Genomic DNA, 21,139 nt, shown 5'->3' on the forward strand with positions numbered 1-21,139 from the left:
AGTCCAGGCTGCTGGATGGATTCCGACGGATTCTCACCCACCTCCCAGTTCTCCAGGCAACTCTCTCATGCCTAGTGCCATCATAGCAAGCCTCTTGCTATGGGACACCCAAGCAAACTTGCACGTGTGTCCATCTACACATGGAGCATGGCTCAGCCCCACCCCCACTCTCTCCTCATTGGCTTACTGGCTGTGATTGACAGTAGCAGTAGCCAATTGCTACTACTGCTGTCTCAGCTGAGCTGCTCGTGCACATGGCTGGATCAAGATGGGGCTCAGTTAAGTATTAGGAGGCACTGCTGCACACAGATTTTTACCCTTTGCAATCTCTTTACCTTCACTGTCCTAAGTTAATTACGTTTTTGGCCTCTACAGGAAATCTCAGCATTATGTCAGCCTTATATGTGGCTCCAGAAAGTGATATATTTTAACTTGTATTACCTGCAGTAATGGCCTTTTGTGAGGCTCTTCTTTTTCTAAAAACATTCTTTGATGGATTTTGATGCTTGAAGAGGTGCCAGGGTACGATGCCAGAGCTGGTGTCATCCTCGCCTTTACTGCCTCGTTTTTTCTGCCGTCTGGACTTTTTCTTCTTTTTAGATTCTGGCAGGCAGACTTCCTTGTTGTCCCACAGTCCATGGCACTGCATAAAACATTTATAGTTACTGGCCCTGGTGGCTGATATGATAGTTCAGAGGTTGGGATGATGACTTTCGTATGCATGATTTAGGGAGCACACCTGGACTTAACCAGTTAGGAAGTACAAAGAGCAATTGTAATGCATAAAGAACAGCAGCAACCAATATTTTAGATTATTTGACTTCTAAAGACTGAAATTGATTGCCTTCTATTGGTTAATATTGTTCTGTTTACCTTGCATTATGATTAAGCCTAAGATTGCCTAACATATGTAAGTGAGATTTGTCGGTGTTGCCACAAACCATATTAAAACCTCAACTGTATCTCAGCTTGTTACTGACTGGTGGATGACGACAACACAGGCAGTTTACATTGAAGGCCATTCTATCACCAAGGTTTACAGTTCTTTACTTTATACTTTCCAGGACACCTTAAGTAGGAAAGACTTACTTTCAGGATAGAGCGGTGTAAAAACAAAGCCAGGAGCTGGATGAGGTCAAAATGAACATAACCATCTTTTTTTTCAATGCCAATTATGTTGGGTAGCCGGAATGGTTTGTCGGCGTTCATGCTCCGGTACACTGTCGAAGTCCATGGAAAGAAGCCAAACTGGAAAGAATACTTGAGGACAACTGTAATCTATTCAACAAAGAAAATGTTCCCCAAAAAATTTTAAACAACTCGAGGAGAAAGAATTTAGCAAAAGATAAAATAGACATTTATAAAAAGGACATAAACCTTTTTGTTATCTCTGCATATGTGCTAGTATCCATAACCAATATTATCACAAGCAAGACTAATGGCATCACATTGAGAAACCAGTAAAGACACAATGGGGGTTGATTTACTAAAAATGGAGAATGCAAAATCTGGTGCAGCTGTGCATGGTAGCCAATCAGCTTCTAACTTCAGTTTGTTCAATTAAAAGAGTTGTAAAGGCAGAAGGTTTTTTTTTTTATCTTAGTGCATTCTATGCAGTAAGATAGAAAGCCTTCTATGTGTAGCAGCCATCCCAGTACCCCTTAATATGTACCTGAGCCTCATCTCTATCCAGCGATGTCAACGAGTCCCTTGGCTACCCAGGATCCTCCCTCCTGATTGGCTGAGAAACGGCAGTGACATCATTGGCTCCCACTGCTGTCAATCAAAATCGGTTAGCCAATCAAAAGAGAGAGGGGTGGGGCCAAATGGCAGCTCTGTCTGAATGGACACACGGAGCTGCAGCTCAGCTCAGGTGCCCCCTTAGATAACTACTTGCTGTGGGGGCACTCAACAGGAGGGAGGGGCCAGGAGCAGCGAAAAGGGACCTGAGGAGAGGAGGATCTGGGCTGCTCTGTGCAAAACCACTGCACAGGAGAGGAAAGTATAACATGTCTGTTAAAAAAAAAACAAAAAAAAAAAACGAGACTTTACAATCACTTTAAGCTTAGATTTAAAAAAACAAACAAACCTGGAAGCGGATTAGTTTCTATGCAGATCTGCACCAGATTTTGCACTCTAAAGTTTTAGTAAATCAGCCCCAGTGTGACAGTATGTATTATTCTAACCGCAGACTTTCTGAATGGGCAGTAACTCAGTAGATTGTTTTGCAATTAATAAGAAATTACTTTATACAAACAAAATTCCTACATATATGGGACAGCCAACAACCTGAAAAAGATATAGGGGTTGAGTAACTAAAGCTGGAGAGTGCAAAACATGGTGCCGCTCTGCATAGAAACCAATTAGCTTCCAGGTTTTTTTGTCAAAGCTTATCTAAAACAAGATGCAGTTAGAAGCTGATTGGCTACCATGTACAGATACACCAGATTTTGCATGCTCCAGTTTTAGTAAATCATCCCCATATTGGTCATAAAAAGCACTTATAAATGTTGGACAGCCTTGTTTGCATCCGTGAAGAATTCAGAAAAAGAGCAACACTCACAAGAGACATGAAAAATGTGCCCTTCTATGGCCACTCCTACTGTACTTATCTGAAATAACTTTAGTAACTATTTTCTGTCACCCCAAGTTTGAAACATTTTGGAAGATTTTTGAAAATTGGAGTTGACAAGTACCCCTGGAGTTGAGTACCTCCAGCAGTTAGGGGTGCTCATTACTGCATATTGCACAAATATCATTTACCTTCTGAAAAATTACCAGCAAAACATCTCTGTCAGAGTATACAGTCTTTTACTCTTTCATATAAGCTGGTACTTGAGCTCCTATGACTTGTTCAGGCAGGGGCATATTTTATCCTGTCAACTGTCACCCTAAAGGTGTCCATGTGAGGGCTGTCACTCAGCCAAGAATACATAATTTTGGAACTGCACTGCTCAGCCATTGTATGGATGACTCTGGGCAATCAAAGCTCATGGATGATACTCCTTATACACATAACAGGCAGGATGGAAGACACAATTGCTTAAAGCCCAATTTTTTGTTACATTTTCTTCATTTGAAAATTTGGTGAAGTTCCTTTTTTACTTTTAAATGTAAATAACATTTTTGGTCAAAAATTGAGAAACAAAAAAAAGGCAGACATGAGCACTGATGACACAACACAGACAGTGCAGCCCAAGATACAGACCTCAGTGTAGATGATGGCAGTCATCCAGAAGCGTTTTGTAGGCCTGGGCACTGACAGCATTGCCCAGAGGAAGATGAGGATGGGCAGGATTAAAGAGAGGATGGAAGCAGACACCATGTGGTTGAGGATGATAACAAAGTAACACAGCATTTCAGATTTGGACACAATGGTGTTATAGAGAGCAAAGCCAAGACGCAGTGGACGAGGGAGAGTCTGGTAAAACCTATCCGACTCCTCCAGCTCCTCATCATAAAACATCCTAGAGGAACACAATACAGCAATGGGGGTAGATCATTAGACATCTGTGCATACAAACCTCTGAAACACATGCTCTTCATACTCTACTCCTTGAGGGATACATCTGACATAACTAGATCAATTTTCAAAATTTAAAAATCTCCAAACCAGTCTATTGTTTGTTGAAGATTGAGGCTGCTAGTTCCTCAGGTTTTCATCTCCTCACTCACTCTAATTCACATACCCATTCTGACCTGTCTATACTTGACCTATATAGAATGTAGGCAGTCAGTATGAGCCAGGACCACATTCTATTTAGGCTTCCTGCTGCTTTTTAGAAAATGCTATCAATGAAGCTTCTTCAGAATGTCTCCTGCTGCAATATCAGACAAGGAGCATTGATGCTGTCCAGACACAAGCCAGGTGGTACAAGGTGGTATGCCTACAGCAACAAATCACATTACAAATACTTGCATCGTGGCCTCATGTCCCCTGTAATTGATACTACAGGAACATTGTGTAAACCAACACTTTGCAAGCTGGGATTGCCCTTTTATTTAAAGAACACCTACTACAAATTTAAAAAATAATTTTAATTCTGTCTGAAAAGATCTACTGTTCAATTAAACTTCTGGTGTGAGTTACTTTGTGAGAAGCTTCCTTACTTGTTGAGCAAAAGTTCACTGGCAGTCAGACATTGGGGGACCTCTGCAAGTGGTTTGCTGCTTAAGGATTCCTCAGCTTCTGAAGACTGCTGGTTTTCTTTACAGATAACTGTGCTGTAAGAAGGTGGGATCTCTGTTCCTGTGTGCTCAGTCATCTCTGCATCCCCTTCATAGTCACCGTCATCTTCCTGACCCAAAGCCAGTTCATCTTCAAGATGCTCCGGACTGCAAGTTTAAGTGTTCAAGTTAAAAAATATCACACCAGGGTTTTAGCATCCTTGTTAGCAAATGTTGGTACGCCAGCAGTGCGTTAATGTTTCTTAACCAAAATTACAGTTGGGCTCCATAAACTTCAGTGAAACAGTTGTGACAGGATGAATATACAGATTTAACTTGTGATTTTATCCAACAATAAATGTCAGTGTGATTCCAGGGTGGAATGTTGGATATGCTGGAGCCATGGCAGAAACATAAAACCGTTTTTACTGGCTTTTCTGTTTGGTATGCAATAGAGAATTACTTCAGTGTCCTATAGATTTCACTTTCTCCTTTTTAATTGTGCTAGTAATTTTTGTGACAGTTTGCAGGAGGCCCATTGTCTTATGTGAATTAGGTGATTCAGTTTTGAGCTCTATCATCTATCTCCCTACTCCTCACCTCACTCCTTCATTCTCCTCTGGCATTACTAATGGACAAATCAGCATGGATGTCGCACCACTTCCTTAAACAAAATCTCTCTAAAACCAAGCTGATAATATTCCCCCCCAATTTTCCCCCCTCCATGACTTTTCCAGCAAAACCAATAATGTAGCCATCAATCCCTCCCCTCACGCCAGGGTACTAGGATATAATCCTAGTCTCTGACCTGTCCTTTCAGCCTCAAATTCAATTGTTGTCAAACGCTTGTAGACTTCACCTCCGTAACATCTCTAAAATACGCCCCCTTTTAACTAATGAAACCACCAGCCCTGCTCAGTCATTCCCTTATTATCGCCCGCCTTGACTATTGCAACTCTTGCCTCATAGGCATACCTCTCCATAGGCTATCCCCTCTTTAGTCTATCATGAATGCTGCTGCCAGACTCTTCTACCTTACCAACTGCTCAGTGTCTGCCACCCCTCTCTGCCCATCCCTACACTGGCTTTCCGATCACTCAGTGAATTAAATTCAAAATAATAACTACAACATACAAAGCCATTCACAACTCAGCACGAGCCACATCACCAATCTTATCTCCATATCACCCAAACTGTCCTTTCCACTCCTCTTAAGTACTTCTGCTCTCTAGCTCCCTTGTCTCCTCCTCCCATGCTCGTCTCCAGGATTTCGCCAGAGCCTCTCCCATCCTCTGGAACGCTCTACCTCAATCTGTCCGGCTATCTCCTACTCTAGCTGCCTTCAGGCGATCCCTGAAAACTCATCTCTTCAGAGAAGCCTATCACACCTCCAACTAATCTTTTACCACTTCCATCAGCTCATTCTCCACAGTTGCAACCTTTTGTTTCACCTGCTGCACCCTATTAGATTGTAAGCTCTTCTGAGCAGGGCCCTTCTAATCCTCTTGTATTTTATTGTATTGTAACTGTACTGTCTCTCTTTAATATTGTAAAGCGCTGCATAAACTGTTGGCGCTACATAAATCCTGTATAATAATAATAATAATAATATTCTCAGTACATACTTTATTTTCTTATAGTGTATTGTTTAACAATACATAATTCTTTGGAAAGTGTGAGGTGCTCTGTAACAATGTGAAAAATGTGCAGTAATAAGGCAGAAATCTCAACACATAATGTTAATCTCTAGGTTATCTATTGAGATTTTTTTTTCTTATTTCCTGCCTGTATAGTTTCCTCCTTTCCAGTTTCAAAGCTCAATTTACCTTGAATCCAAGCTATCAACAGAAGTGGAGTCAAATGCTTGCATGCGCTGGGGAATCCGACGTTTTGGGCCGTCTATGGGGCACGAAGGTTCTTCATATGATAGGACTAAATCCTCTGTGACACAACTGACAATGCAAACAAAAACAAAGCCAAAGTGTGTTTTATAAATGGAAATTTTATTTTTTCCTTATGAGTGCAGGATTTAGCCCCACCTGCTAGATCTCCAACCAGCTGAAAAATCATATGCGATATTCAGTGCTTTCAACCTGTGGTGGTTCTAATCAAAAGGTCGGAACCTGCATGACTTTTTGCAAAAAATGCTTGAATCAGCTGCATCTGTTGTGGTTATTTTACAGTTTATGCCCATTCTAAGGCTCCTGAAAGTTGGGGAGCATAAAAATTAAAATCTTGATAAACCATATTTGAACCGTATCTTGCATGGTGACAGGCCTTCTTATATGCACAAATGCATTTGCAAAGATATGTCTACACTTCCTTAATCAGAGAGTCATATTTTGGCTTTTAGCTAACACCTCTGCTTGCCCCTTTTACAATGCTATGGTAAACAAATCATTTTTGAATATTCTGTACTGCTTAAAGAACTAGCCAGTGTGTGACTGCCATTCCTTGGCCTCTGTATAATATTTGATGAATGAATACTTATTCTTTATAGATTTGAAGTATAATATTAGTATACAGTTTGATTACCTGGATACATAGCTGTCCTGAGACTCCACACTGAGGATCTTACAGATTTCCAGCCTCTTGGGGGAAATAGTCTCCTCTTGGATGTGACTGCTGTGTTGTTCTCCTTCTTCGCTAGATAAGGTGTGAGTCCGAGATAGCTGCTTGGTTTTATAATACTCTGTTATACATTCCTGTGAAGCTTCTTTACCCTGATGACAAAAAAACAAAACATTTCTTGAAGAGGTTTTTTAACATACAATCTACATGATTTAGGCAGAGGTTAATTTAGATGAGGCAGACATTGCCCAGTGCTAGGTCAAGTACTAAGTCAATGATACCTGCCGTGTACGCTTGTAGCACCGACATCCAGGCAAAGCCAGCCAGTAAGAGGCTTCTCCTGAACTGTTTCCATCAGAATTTCTTTATCAACAAAGACCACGTGGCCAGGTAAATGTTTGCCCCTAAATTACCTTTCCTTCTATTATACAGATGGAATTTTAAATAATGAACATAATTTTCAAGCATAAGTTTATTTTAAAGGTTGATACCCAAACCTGCCCTTATTGGAGTTCTGGGGATTCCTTGGCATAGCATGTTTAGAAGTCACCACAAAAACAGTTTTTATCTCTGCTGATTGCAGGTATCAGTACTGATTGCTGAACACATAGGACACTGTACACAGCAGTCAACACAGCATTAGTAAGGCCCACCATAGACCGCGCAAAATGTATTTCCTGCAGGAATATTTACAGGATTCCCTCATCAACGCAAACAGCGTTGACAAGGGAATCCCTCCTGCTGAGCAATTGTCTGCTCCAGGCGTGGGGGGTAGTGATTATTGCTAGCGGCTATAGCAGCTGCTAGCGATAAAGGCAAGTAGATTCGGCAGGCTGGTAGTACCCAAGTTGATCAATCGATCAACTTAGTACATTCAGCCTGCCCATACACATGTCAGAATATTTATGTCAATAAGCAAAGATCTGTGAGGTAGGAGAATCTCAACTTATTTCCACAAATCAATATGTAGCGAATTCTTTTTATCGATTAATTTCTTTTTAAAAGCATATACCAATCTTAGTGAAAACAGTCTACAGTATGGAATATATAAGAATATTTATTCACAAGACATGTATTCACAATAAATGATCAGACTTGAGATGACACAAAAAGATAACTCTACATAAAATACAAACTTCAAACAATAAATGCAATGTAATGTGTAGCTCAATAATGAAAGTAAAAATAAAGCAAGATCACGTTTTCTCCAGGTATAGTATAAACCATAAATTAATGTTCTATATAATCAGACCACAATTGTCTGCGCAATGCGCAGCCGATAGTCACTCCACTGCAGATGAAGCAAGAATAGGCTATGCAAAACGTGAGACTAATACGCCAATATGCGCTAAATCTGATTTTAATAAAAATGTATAAAAACAAAAATCAGTTTTTAAAGAAAAATCTACATATGGTTAATACGGCTGGGACTGTAATCTCGTTCCCCTTTAGCATGAAATGTAAAACATGTAAGGAAGGAAATAAATGATAGTAAATCATATCAAATAGTTAGCAAGGTATATTTACCATATTTAAAATGGCTGCTAGCTTAGAATGTTCTTTACCAGAGTCCTTAAGATGGCTGCCTTCCCAAAATGGTGGCCAGTTAGGGAGGAATTTCGTTTGGCGTCCTTCCAAGTTTCAGATACATGATGGAGCAAGATGGAGTCTGTATAGATGAGTCTATGCATGGATGTAAGTAGTGTGTGTGTTGTATGTGCAATGTATGTTGTGTAATGTCTTGTCTTTCTCTCACATCTGGGTTTCCCTTTTTATATGGTATTGAACAAAGGACTATTAAAATTACCATAAGTTAAACCCAGAGGGAGTAACTTCATCCCCATTGGTTGGGGCAACTTATTCATTAACTGGTGATGTCATTGGGTGACACCTCTTGGTTGACCAGTATATTAAAATTAAATGATGATTTCTCCATTTAAGACTATCATAAAAACAACATAATAATTTATCCATACTCTCATCTAATATACATGTCCATCTAATCTCCATCATGTAAAACTAGGGCAGAGCATATTGCACACATAATTAACGATAAAGGGGGGATGGTTACAGAGGACACTGAAAAAGCAACCGTGCTGAATGCTTTTTTCTTGTCAGTCTTTACACAGGAAAAGGAGGGGTACACTGACCATGACTGTATGGTTAGTAGTAATACACAGGACTTGCCACTATGGCTAACAGAGGGTGAAATCAGGGAAAGGCTGGATAAACTTAACACAAACAAATCACCAGGCCCGGATGGCGTACATCCGAGAGTACTCAAGGAACTCAGTAAGGTTATATCTAGACCACTGTTCCTGATCTTTGCTGACAGTATTAGGACAGGAGATGTACCAGGGGATTGGAGGAAAGCTAACCTGATTCCGATATTCAAAAAGGGGCAGAGGCATATCCCGGGAAATTATAGGCCTGTCAGTTTGACATCGATAGTATGTAAACTTCTGGAGGGGATGATAAAGGACTATATCGTAAAGTTTGCTAAAGACAACATCATCAGCAGTAATCAGCACGGGTTTACAAATGGGCGTTCTTGTCAAACCAATCTCTTAACATTCTACGAGGAGGTGAGCTGTGAGCTAGATAGGGGCAGACCAGTGGATGTGGTGTACCTGGATTTCGCTAAGGCGTTTGATACAGTTCCCCACAAGCGCTTAATTTATAAAATAAGGTCAGCAGGTATCGACAGCAGGGTTTGCTCTTGGATGCGGAACTGGCTAAAAGGGCGTGTCCAAAGGGTGGTAATAAACAGCGCATACTCAGACTGGTCTGAGGTGGTAAGCGGGGTCCCCCAAGGCTCAGTCCTGGGACCAACCTTGTTCAATTTATTCATAAACAGCATTGAGGACGGGATCAGTAGTTCGATATCAGTTTTTGCAGATGACACAAAATTGGGCAGGGCAATAACTGCACAGCATGAAGCAGATATCCTACAAAATGACCTGGACAAAATAACGGAGTGGGCAACGACATGGCAAATGAGGTTTAATGTGGAGAAGTGTAAGGTTTTGCACTTGGGGACTAAAAACATAAAAGCACAATACACGTTAGGAGGGGAACCCTTGGGGGTATCAAAAATGGAGAAAGATCTGGGAGTCTTGGTTGATGATAGATTAGGCAATAGCATGCAATGTCAAGCGGCAGCTGCCAAAGACAGCAGAATATTAGCATGCATAAAGAAAGGGATGTATTCCAGAGATAAGACTATAATCCTTCCACTTTATAAAACTCTGGTCCGACTGCATCTGGAGTATTCTGTCCAGTTCTGGTCGCCAGTCCTCAGGAGGGATGTGTTGGAGCTGGAGAGAGTGCAGAGAAGGGCAACTAAACTGATTAGGGGATTGGAGGACCTTAATTATGAAGAGCGTCTGCAATCGCTTGAGGGGGGACATGATAGCAATTTATAAATATCTCAATGGGGATCTCAGCTTAGAAAAACAGCTATTCAGTCGAAGGGATTGCATGAGGACTCAAGGGCATACAATGCGATTAGAGGAGAAGCGTTTTAACCTCAGGCAACGTGGGGGGTTCTTTACTGTTAGGGCTACAAGATTGTGGAATTCTCTACCACAAGAGGTGGTTTCTGCGGGAAGTATGATGGCTTTCAAAAGACTCTTAGAGGTACATCTCAATGATCAGAACATTCAGGGCTATGTGAGATGATTACAGCCACACACACCTACACAGGTTGAACTGGATGGACTATTGTCTTTATTCGACCTCACCTACTATGTAACTAGGTAAAGATTAAATCTGGTAACACCATTTTTAATATTATTAATATATCTATATATATATTGAAAATTACTTTTAAACCTAAGACTTCAATTAGTAGCAGTCAGCAAAGATGTCAGTATTGTGTTGCTCTTTAATTCAGTATAACAGCATTATTTACCTACAAATAAACTTTGAACCTTATATTGACAAAGAGCCTATAAATCCAGACCTTCTAGACTAGACTCCTGGCAAGGTCAGAAAAGTTTTATGATGCTTTACCACTTACAAGAGCTTATTTACTGAAGCCTTACTAAACATGCAGTGATGAGTCATCAAAATCAGTTAAATCTAGGATTTAGCAAGAATGAAACAATTATAATATATAACGGTTTTCTACATATCTATGTATGTTATTTATATATATATATATTTCATTGTTAATATTCTGTTACATATAGGATTAAAATGTATCTGTAAATCTTATTTTTAAATGGGTTTAAACACAGAAAATAATGACTAGGGGTTATGATCGCCACACAAACAAGATTACCTTGGTATAGAGTCAGCTAGACTTTATCTAAAGAAAGTTAAACAGACTATTTATTTATTACCTTAGGTCAACACAGCATGTTTATTGAAACTTTTTAAACATCTCCTAAATAGACACTTTTTGTTAAAGGAGATTTAACCTTTCAGTAACCTTAACAAAAATGGATGTCACTGTTTAATATTTCTATATAAAACAGAATATGACATATTTCTATATTTTTTTTATTTAATCTCCCCCAATAATTCTGACACACAGTTTGAATTTTGGCCAGTTCCTGCTTAACCAGCTGAGATTTGAACCGTGTATGGCCTGCCTAACAAAAACTAAGATGGAAGGACAAATAAAACATTCAGTATGATCCACCTTGTCCAGGTTCCTTTGCAGCATACAACGTTCCATTCTCAGCACCGTGGCAATGTCTACACTGTCCTTGCAGAAAGCGTTGAGGGTTTCAATGATGTCATCTGCGAGAGCTTGGATGAAGACCCAGGAGAACTTGACAATATTGATGATCCTCTGAATAATATTCTCTGCCATACAGGTACATACAAGCAACAAGTCAGCAATGTGTACCTAAATATATGACTGGAAATCCACATTGTTATAATCACTTACCCGTCTCTTCTGCATTATCATCCGGGCTTTCTGTCTCTGTTTCATCATGCTGGGATTCCTCTGGCTTTCCTGAAAACAGTTATACAAATTGAAAAAAAAAAAAAAAAAAGAGTGCAGACAAACATAGAATACTTTCTAATTACAATAATAAAGAAGCTGCAATTATTATTTATTTATTTAATATTTTGTTTAGGAAAACTGGTGAAAAAAATACATTGGCTGTCATCTGTGGCATTTCCTGAAACCAACAGTTGCCTATCTGTCATTGAGTCACTGACCCACAGTCAAGAGCCCAAAGTAGAGAGAGAGAGAGGCAATTTTGTCTTTTCTTCACCATTCTTTTGCTTCAGCACGATGCTTCTTTCACTATCAAAAAAATCACTGACCTAAGAGTAAGCATGCAGGGTGGGATTTCAAATTTACAGGTGTCACTGGCTAGTTTATATGGGCAATTTGTTCCCTTAGCTCCAGTCTCCACTAATCAGCAATACTGAATATAATTTACCTTCTGGTTGTTGTTTTTCCATCTCCTTGCGTATAGTAATCTCATCGTTCTTTCTTAGGTTAAGAGCAGATTTAGAGCTGGTGGTCCAGGCTTCATATGCTAGCTGAAGAAAATTACAGAGTGTAAAAGTATTTTTATCTTTGGGGGCTACCTGTATAAAACAGCCCTTGTATGCCTGTGTCTGCTGTAGATCACTACCCATCATTCAGTGAAAGATTGACCTGGTAGTTACCCTTAAAAATACTGGTGGATAAAACATGATGTTAGCCAAGTTAATGCAGATTTTCTGCCCAACTGGTGATATGATAACAGTAACCACTCTCCTCCTCAACCACAGAACTCTCAAGTCTCACAGGAATTTAGCTACAAGGAGGCCACATAAAACAAAATTAACCTTTTCTATGTAATGTAGACATACAAACATAGAAGCTCCCTTGCACAGTTTACACAAATTACTTCAAACGTGTCGCAGACAATAATAAATTGACTAATGTTCTATCCAAAACAAATTCCAAAGAAACAAAAATTGAGTCAAGTCGAGTGGAGTAGTGCAATGCTCTACCTGAAATGCAGTTTTCTTTTTAGGGGGTTCCTCCTCTCTCTTTTCCTCTCGAGTCTCTACCTCTTCATCTTCACTGTCTGTATCAAACAGGCTGTAGGTTCCACTACGAACCACTAAACACAATCAGACATTAACGTGTTTAACAGATCACGAACAGCAAGTTACATATTTCAGTTCCAGAGTCTTGGAATTGCTGGATGATTTAATCCAGTGGTATCCCAGGGGTTCATTATTGCAAAATAAACACTTCCTACAGGGTGTCAAACACTTCAAAGCTTGTGCAGATATAAGTATAAAATGTATAAAAGAATAACATTTATCCATCTTAAAACGTTTGGGGGGAAATTATACTGGGCCTCTTTAGTTAAGCTCTTGAAGTGTCAATTGTCAATACATTTGTAAGAAATGCCTAATCTTTTTAATTTTTGCTGATTTTCTTTCTGTATCCTTATTGGGAAAATCTTCCCACAATTCCTCTCATGTCACTAGGTGTCCTCTTTGATAAGAGAGGTTCTAATCCTTCTCCTCTCTATTTAAAAATGTGTTTTTTTGCCATTTGTGTTTACCTTGGAGTGAATTTTATTGCCGTCCCAGTGATTGGGACAGGAAGTGAGGGTCAAACCTACCCCAACTGGAACACAGGCAAGAATATTATTGTACAGCATAGCAGAGAATGCTGGACAGCATAGAAAAAAACATCCTGAGCAACCTGGGGATAAATGCCTCTTATGTGTTTTGGGGCTCTATACCTTCATTTACGTATCATCCTGGTGTCAAGCATGTTGACTAGAATCCTCTTGCAAATCAAGCTATTCTTTTTTTTTTATTATAGTGTGTTACTGCACTATCCAGTGCACTCTATGCTCTGGTAAATTGTATCGCCTCCAGTTATAAACAAAGTTTGCAAGGATTAGCAGGAACGTTTGACTTTTTCAAATCAGTAAACATGTTGCAGTTAAGAAAAAAAGCTCCAAGAATAAAATCCTGGCAGAAGCTATAACCTTTTTTCCCACTATTCACAACTAATGGTAAGTGGGCTGGAGTTTTACTTCAGGGTTATTAGAGAACCAAAAAGAAAATTAAATGAGGTGTAATTATTACCTCAGATGTGTTGAAAAAGATATTGAGAGTTTACACAATTTAAATAGTAAACAAATGCCAATGAAGGAAGTTTGCATATACACAGAAAAGTCATGTTTCACTTCTAGACCAACCACAAAAGGAAGTGTGAGATAGATGCTGAATGTACAGAATCATTGGTTTCCTTTATCCAACCACACACAGGATGTAACCAAGAAGCAAGGAAACAAGATTTACACTGACAAACCATGAACTATACGAAACCTCAACAAAATCTTTCACTTCTGTAAAACTTACTTGTTGTGTGCGTCACCCAGGGTTGCCACCACTTCTTTTTTCCATCTTTTTCTTTCTTATCAACTTCCTCTGGAAGATAGAGAGAACACAAAGCAGACAGTTACAAGTTGCAGGGCAAATCTTTGTGTATGAAAGAATGTCAGCTCATTGTTATGTAGTGTCAGATGGGTCCACTCAGCTAGGCTTTTAGTACCCAGAAAGAATATTAAACTTTTTTTCTTTTTCACCTTTGTCTTTTGCAGATGACTCAGAGCCATCCTCAATTGCACTCCCTTTCCGAGTCTTGGCCTCATCAGTTGCCTTCTGCTTGGATTTGATCTGCTCCATCCTATTAGTTTATACATAAAGACAGAGGTAATATGCAAAAAAAGAAAAAAAAAAGTTAGCCCACCTTTCTACATTGATTGATTAGTAAAGCCAAGATAATTATGCAAGTGTAATATTTCAAAAGTGCCAATGAAATTAGATTTTCCTGTACAGCCAGGGCCATCTTTAATGCAGGGCAAAAGGGACAGCTGCCCTGGGCCCAGAGCAGCTGCCCCTTGAGTCCACACTGCCTGGAAATAGTTATCCCAGTGTAGCAAATCCCCCCCGACTCATCTACATGCTCTCTCCCCTAATGTACTGTGCATGCAGTCGGCTGTGCGGTGAAAGGGGAGAGGTGAACTGTGGGTCATCTGTTTAACATCCTGGGCCCTGTTAGCAGCGAGGAGGGTGCAAGAAAATGTTTGCCCAGGGTTCAATCAATATTAAAGGTGTTTCTGTGTACAGCTATATTCACTGGTTAACTAAGTAAATCCAAAAACTATATTTTAACACCACTAATACTGGTTTGCACTTGTGTCAATGGTATTCGATCACTGGTGCATTTGACCTGCAGTTGACCTCATTCTGAACTGCTTAAAGTGGGCTCTGCATTCCCATAAACTTGTATTGGATTTCAAAACTTGCTCGAAGCAAACAGAACCTCCTCAACACAGTTTCCTATTATGCCACTCTAGATGCCCACATGGTATATTGAATAAAGGAAACATATTACACTGATATGCTTCACATAGCAGTGCTCAGGAACAAGGGCACATGGGAGACAAGGCAGTGGCATGCATATGTGTCTAAAAACAAAGGTTCTAAACTGCAGACACAGATAACGTGATCAGAATCACTTACTGCTTCTTCATTGCCTGGGAGCATTTCTTCTCTTCCTCCAGACGTACCGCCACAACCTTCTTAACTTTCTCTTCAAACAGCTCTGCTCCTCTAAGTATTTCAATCCAGAAGAAATTGTACCTTTTTAGTTTTTTTTCCACTGACTGCACAGGAACTTTGTTTTTAAACAGAATATACCATTTGGTCCAGTTATGTATTCATGAATAGGGTTGAGCGAACACCTAGATGTCCGTGTTCGACGGGTTCGGCCGAACTTTAAAAAAAAGTCCGGGTCCGTGTCCCGGACTTTTACCGAACTTTTCCCGGACACCGAACCCCATTGAAGTCAATGGGGACCCGAACTTTAAGGCACTAAAATGGCTCTAAAACACCAAAGGAAAGGGCTAGAGTGCTGCAAATGGCAGCAAAACGTAATTAAGAGCATGGCAAGTGCTCTGCAAACAAATGTGGATAGGGAAATAACTTAAAACAACAAAAAAAAAACAGAAAAATAAAACAATGTTCTTCTTCATCTCTGAAGGACGAGGCCCATATGGAGTAGGAGGGAGGTTGAGGTGGTGGTGGATGTGGCGGTGACATAGGCGTGCGCACAGGGTGTGCTGGGTGTGCCTGGGCACACCCTAATCACCTAGGGCACATAGCATTGCCAGTGAGGAGATGGGAAAGATCTCCCTGGGACCTGCTCTGCTCTATTTCTCCTTGCCTACAGGTACATGGCCCCGATACATTACTCTCCCTGCTGGCAAACACATGCATGTGTATTTCAACTTTGGGGTGCACACCTTAATGCAATAGGCTGCGCACACCTATGGGCGGTGTAGGTGGAAGCGGCGGTGGAGGAGGACCAGGGCCGGATTAACAGCATCATGGGCTTGGTGCTGAGGATTTTGAAGGGCCTTAAGGGCCGTGCCTTGCCATGCACCCAGAGGAGGAAGGGTGCAGCCATGCATGCCTAATTCAACATGGGATGCTGTCTCTGAAGCCCATAAACACATCCATGCATCGCCAACTGTCCCTCCTTGTCCGGCCTTCACGCTGTGTGGGGAGGTTCTGAGGGTGCTGCCTGGGGAAGCGAGCATAGAAGCCAGACTTCTGTGTTTACAAGTGACAGAAGAGCGGTAACAGTGAATATGGCCAACCCGGGGCCTATATAAAAAGGTAGGGGCCTGGAGCTGCAGCTCCAATAGCCCCTACATTAATCTGGCCCTGAGGAGGAGGACGAGGTAGCCAACACTGCTTCTTTTCAAAAATTTTAAATGAGGGTACACCCCAAAAGAGTGAGAAAGAGCAAAAATGGAACAATGGGTGGGTAAGGTCGGTATCCATTGCTATTCTGCATAAGGTACGGAAAAGTCCCGTGGGATCCATGCCTGGTTCATTTTAATGAACGTGAGCTTGTCCACATTGTCTCTGGACAGGCGGCTGCGCTTGTCTGTTATAACGCCCCCAGCCGTGCTAAATACCCGTTCAGATAATACACTGGCTGCAGGGCACGCCAGCACCTCCAAGGCGTAAAGGGCAAGCTCAAGCCATGTGCCCAATTTGGAGACCCAGAAGTTGAAGGGGGCAGACCCGTCATTCACTACATGTAGGCGTGTGCACACATACTGCTCCACCATGTTGGTAAAATGCTGCCTCCTGCTAAGACGTTCCATCTGAGCTGCTGGTGCTGCTGTTTGTTGTGGCGTGCTGACAAAGCTTTTCCACATTTCGGCCATGCTAACCCTGCCTTCTGAGGTGCTGGCGGTGCCCTGGTTGCGTTGGCGACCTCCTCCTCCTCTGCCTTGTGCTTCCACTGTGGCCCCGCTGTCAGATGGGAATGCCAGCAGCATGGCGTCTACCAGCGTGCGCTTGTACTCGCGCATCTTGCGATCGCGCTCCAGTGAGTGAATTAAGGACGGTACGTTGTCCTTGTAACGGGGATCCAGCAGCGTGGCCACCCAGTAATCAGCACAAGTTAGAATGTGGGCAACTCGGCGGTCGTTGTGGAGACACTGCAGCATGTAATCGCTCATGTGTGCCAGGCTGCCCAGAGGCAACGAAAGGCTGTCCTCTGTGGGAGGTGTATCGTCCGTGTCCTCTGTATCCCCCCAGCCACGCACCAGTGATGGCCATGAGCTGGCCTGGGTGCCACCCTGCTGTGAACATGGTTCCATCTCCTCCTCCAGCTCCTCCTCCTCCTCATCCTCCAGAACTGTGCCCCTGCTGGACAATTGCGTCCCTGGCGTTTGCGTGTGCAGGAACCCACCCTCGGAGCCCCTTGCGAATGACTGCCCTGAAAGCCTTGGAAATGTTACCTCTTCATCCTCCTCCTCCTCCTCATCCTGTGCCACATCCTCTTCCATCATCGCCCGAATTGTTTTTTCAAGGAGGCATAGAAGTGGGATAGTTAAGCTGAGAACGGCGTCATTGCCACTGGCCATGTTGGTGGAGTACTCAAAACAGCGCAACAAGGCACACAGGTCTCGCATGGAGGCCCAGTTAAATTAAATAGCGGAATAGAAAATATGATCCAAAAAAAGTGTATGTATATCACACGTACACAACCACACTGGGCCCCAATTACTATTGTTTGTACCCCTAAAAGGCTAGATGAGGAGTAGGGGGAGTATGGAACAGGCAGCACCCTCAAACCTTCAGAAGTATGAGATGAACCCCAACAACTTGGAAAGGTGGATCTCTCTCACACGTACCGACACAGACTATCCCGCAATTCAATTGATCCTCAAAGGTTTTTATTGAATAGCGGAATAGGAAATATGATCAAAAAAAGTGTATGTATCTCGCACGTACACAACCACACTAGGCCCCAATTACTATTGTTTGTACCCCTAAAAGGCTAGATGAGGAGTAGGGGGGGTATGGAACAGGCAGCACCCTCAAACCTTCAGAAGTATGAGATGAACCCCAACAACTTGGAAAGGTGGATCTCTCTCACACGTACCGACACAGACTATCCCCCAATTTAACTGATCCCCAAAGGTTTTTGATTAAATAGCGGAATAGAAAATATGATCCAAAAAAAGTGTATGTATATCACACGTACACAACCACACTAGGCCCCAATTACTATTGTTTGTACCCCTAAAAGGCTAGATGAGGAGTAGGGGGGGTATGGAACAGGCAGCACCCTCAAACCTTCAGAAGTATGAGATGAACCCCAACAACTTGGAAAGGTGGATCTCTCTCACACGTACCGACACAGACTATCCCCCAATTTAACTGATCCCCAAAGGTTTTTGATTAAATAGCGGAATAGAAAATATGATCCCAAAAAAGTGTATGTATATCACACGTACACAACCACACTGGGCCCCAATTACTATTGTTTGTACCCCTAAAAGGCTAGATGAGGAGTAGGGGGAGTATGGAACAGGCAGCACCCTCAAACCTTCAGAAGTATGAGATGAACCCCAACAACTTGGAAAGGTGGATCTCTCTCACACGTACCAACACAGACTATCCCCCAATTTAACTGATCCCCAAAGGTTTTTGATTAAATAGCGGAATAGAAAATATGATCCAAAAAAAGTGTATGTATATCACACGTACACAACCACACTAGGCCCCAATTACTATTGTTTGTACCCCTAAAAGGCTAGATGAGGAGTAGGGGGAGTATGGAACAGGCAGCACCCTCAAACCTTCAGAAGTATGAGATGAACCCCAACAACTTGGAAAGGTGGATCTCTCTCACACGTACCGACACAGACTATCCCGCAATTCAATTGATCCTCAAAGGTTTTTATTGAATAGCGGAATAGGAAATATGATCAAAAAAAGTGTATGTATCTCGCACGTACACAACCACACTAGGCCCCAATTACTATTGTTTGTACCCCTAAAAGGCTAGATGAGGAGTAGGGGGGGTATGGAACAGGCAGCACCCTCAAACCTTCAGAAGTATGAGATGAACCCCAACAACTTGGAAAGGTGGATCTCTCTCACACGTACCGACACAGACTATCCCCCAATTTAACTGATCCCCAAAGGTTTTTGATTAAATAGCGGAATAGAAAATATGATCCCAAAAAAGTGTATGTATATCACACGTACACAACCACACTGGGCCCCAATTACTATTGTTTGTACCCCTAAAAGGCTAGATGAGGAGTAGGGGGAGTATGGAACAGGCAGCACCCTCAAACCTTCAGAAGTATGAGATGAACCCCAACAACTTGGAAAGGTGGATCTCTCTCACACGTACCAACACAGACTATCCCCCAATTTAACTGATCCCCAAAGGTTTTTGATTAAATAGCGGAATAGAAAATATGATCCCAAAAAAGTGTATGTATATCACACGTACACAACCACACTAGGCCCCAATTACTATTGTTTGTACCCCTAAAAGGCTAGGAGTAGGGGGAGTATGGAACAGGCAGCACCCTCAAACCTTCAGAAGTATGAGATGAACCCCAACAACTTGGAAAGGTGGATCTCTCTCACACGTACCAACACAGACTATCCCCCAATTTAACTGATCCCCAAAGGTTTTTGATTAAATAGCGGAATAGAAAATATGATCCCAAAAAAGTGTATGTATATCACACGTACACAACCACACTAGGCCCCAATTACTATTGTTTGTACCCCTAAAAGGCTAGGAGTAGGGGGAGTATGGAACAGGCAGCACCCTCAAACCTTCAGAAGTATGAGATGAACCCCAACAACTTGGAAAGGTGGATCTCTCTCACACGTACCAACACAGACTATCCCCCAATTTAACTGATCCCCAAAGGTTTTTGATTAAATAGCGGAATAGAAAATATGATCCCAAAAAAGTGTATGTATATCACACGTACACAACCACACTAGGCCCCAATTACTATTGTTTGTACCCCTAAAAGGCTAGATGAGGAGTAGGGGGAGTATGGAACAGGCAGCACCCTCAAACCTTCAGAAGTATGAGATTGTGTTCACTGTACCCCACAAAGATTGAGTTCACTGCACCCCACAATGATTGTGTTCACTGCACCCCACAAAGATTGTGTTCACTGCACCTCACAAAGATTGTGTTCACTGTACCCCCCAAAGATTGTGTTCACTGCACCCCACAAAGATTCTGTTCACTGTACCCCACAAAGATTGTGTTCACTGCACCCCAAAAAGATTGTGTTCACTGCACCCCAAAAAGGATGTTGTTCACTGCACCCCAAAAAGGATGTTGTTCACTCCACCCCAAAAAGATTGTGTTCACTGCACCCCACAAAGATTGTGTTCACTGCACCCCAAAAAGATTGTGTTCACTGCACCCCAAAAATGATTTTGTTCACTGCACCCCAAAAAGGATTTTGTTCACTGCACCCCAAAAAGGATGTTGTTCACTCCACCCCAAAAAGATTGTGTTCACTGCACCCCAAAAAGATTGTGTTCACTGCACCCCACAAAGGATTTTGTTCACTGCACCCCAAAAAGATTGTGTTCACTGCACCCCAAAAAGGATGTTGTTCACTGCACCCCAAAAAGGATTTTGTTCACTGCACCCCAAAAAGATTGTGTTCACTGCACCCCACAAAGGATTTTGTTCACTGCACCCCACAAAGATTGTGTTCACTGCACACCAAAAAGGATTGTGTTCACTGCACCCCAAAAAGATTTTGTTCACTGCACCCCAAAAAGATTGTGTTCACTGCAGCCCAAAAAGATTGTGTTCACTGCAGCCCAAAAAGATTGTGTTCACTGCAGCCCAAAAAGATTGTGTTCACTGCAGCCCAAAAAGATTGTGTTCACTGCAGCCCAAAAAGATTGTGTTCACTGCAGCTCACACACAGAAAAATGGATGTGGATCACTGACACCTGCCTATCTCCAATCCCACACCACACAGCAATATCGATTGTAGTTTGTAGAACACAGTTTCCCTAAAATTCAGCAGACTCTGTCCCTAAC

At 41.8% G+C, this 21,139-nt stretch overlaps 1 protein-coding gene across 1 annotated transcript in view; it reads right to left on the bottom strand.

The window, feature by feature from the left end:
* The window catches only part of LOC309566686 (piezo-type mechanosensitive ion channel component 2-like), a 141,433-nt gene that overhangs the window by 42,132 nt on the left and 78,162 nt on the right, over positions 1 to 21,139 (bottom strand). The window contains exons 31-43 of the mRNA XM_082271945.1: positions 15,250 to 15,339; positions 14,310 to 14,410; positions 14,083 to 14,151; positions 12,706 to 12,818; positions 12,144 to 12,246; positions 11,639 to 11,707; positions 11,387 to 11,553; positions 6,703 to 6,890; positions 5,994 to 6,119; positions 4,111 to 4,335; positions 3,209 to 3,467; positions 1,090 to 1,278; positions 442 to 643 (exon numbers count right to left, since the gene is read on the bottom strand). Coding sequence (XP_082128071.1) covers positions 442 to 643; positions 1,090 to 1,278; positions 3,209 to 3,467; positions 4,111 to 4,335; positions 5,994 to 6,119; positions 6,703 to 6,890; positions 11,387 to 11,553; positions 11,639 to 11,707; positions 12,144 to 12,246; positions 12,706 to 12,818; positions 14,083 to 14,151; positions 14,310 to 14,410; positions 15,250 to 15,339 — 1,901 coding nt within the window. The remainder of the gene's footprint in view (positions 1 to 441; positions 644 to 1,089; positions 1,279 to 3,208; positions 3,468 to 4,110; positions 4,336 to 5,993; positions 6,120 to 6,702; positions 6,891 to 11,386; positions 11,554 to 11,638; positions 11,708 to 12,143; positions 12,247 to 12,705; positions 12,819 to 14,082; positions 14,152 to 14,309; positions 14,411 to 15,249; positions 15,340 to 21,139) is intronic.

Source organism: Pelophylax lessonae (assembly GCF_965119305.1).
Source record: "Pelophylax lessonae genome assembly, chromosome: 11".
Lineage (NCBI taxonomy): Eukaryota > Metazoa > Chordata > Amphibia > Anura > Ranidae > Pelophylax > Pelophylax lessonae.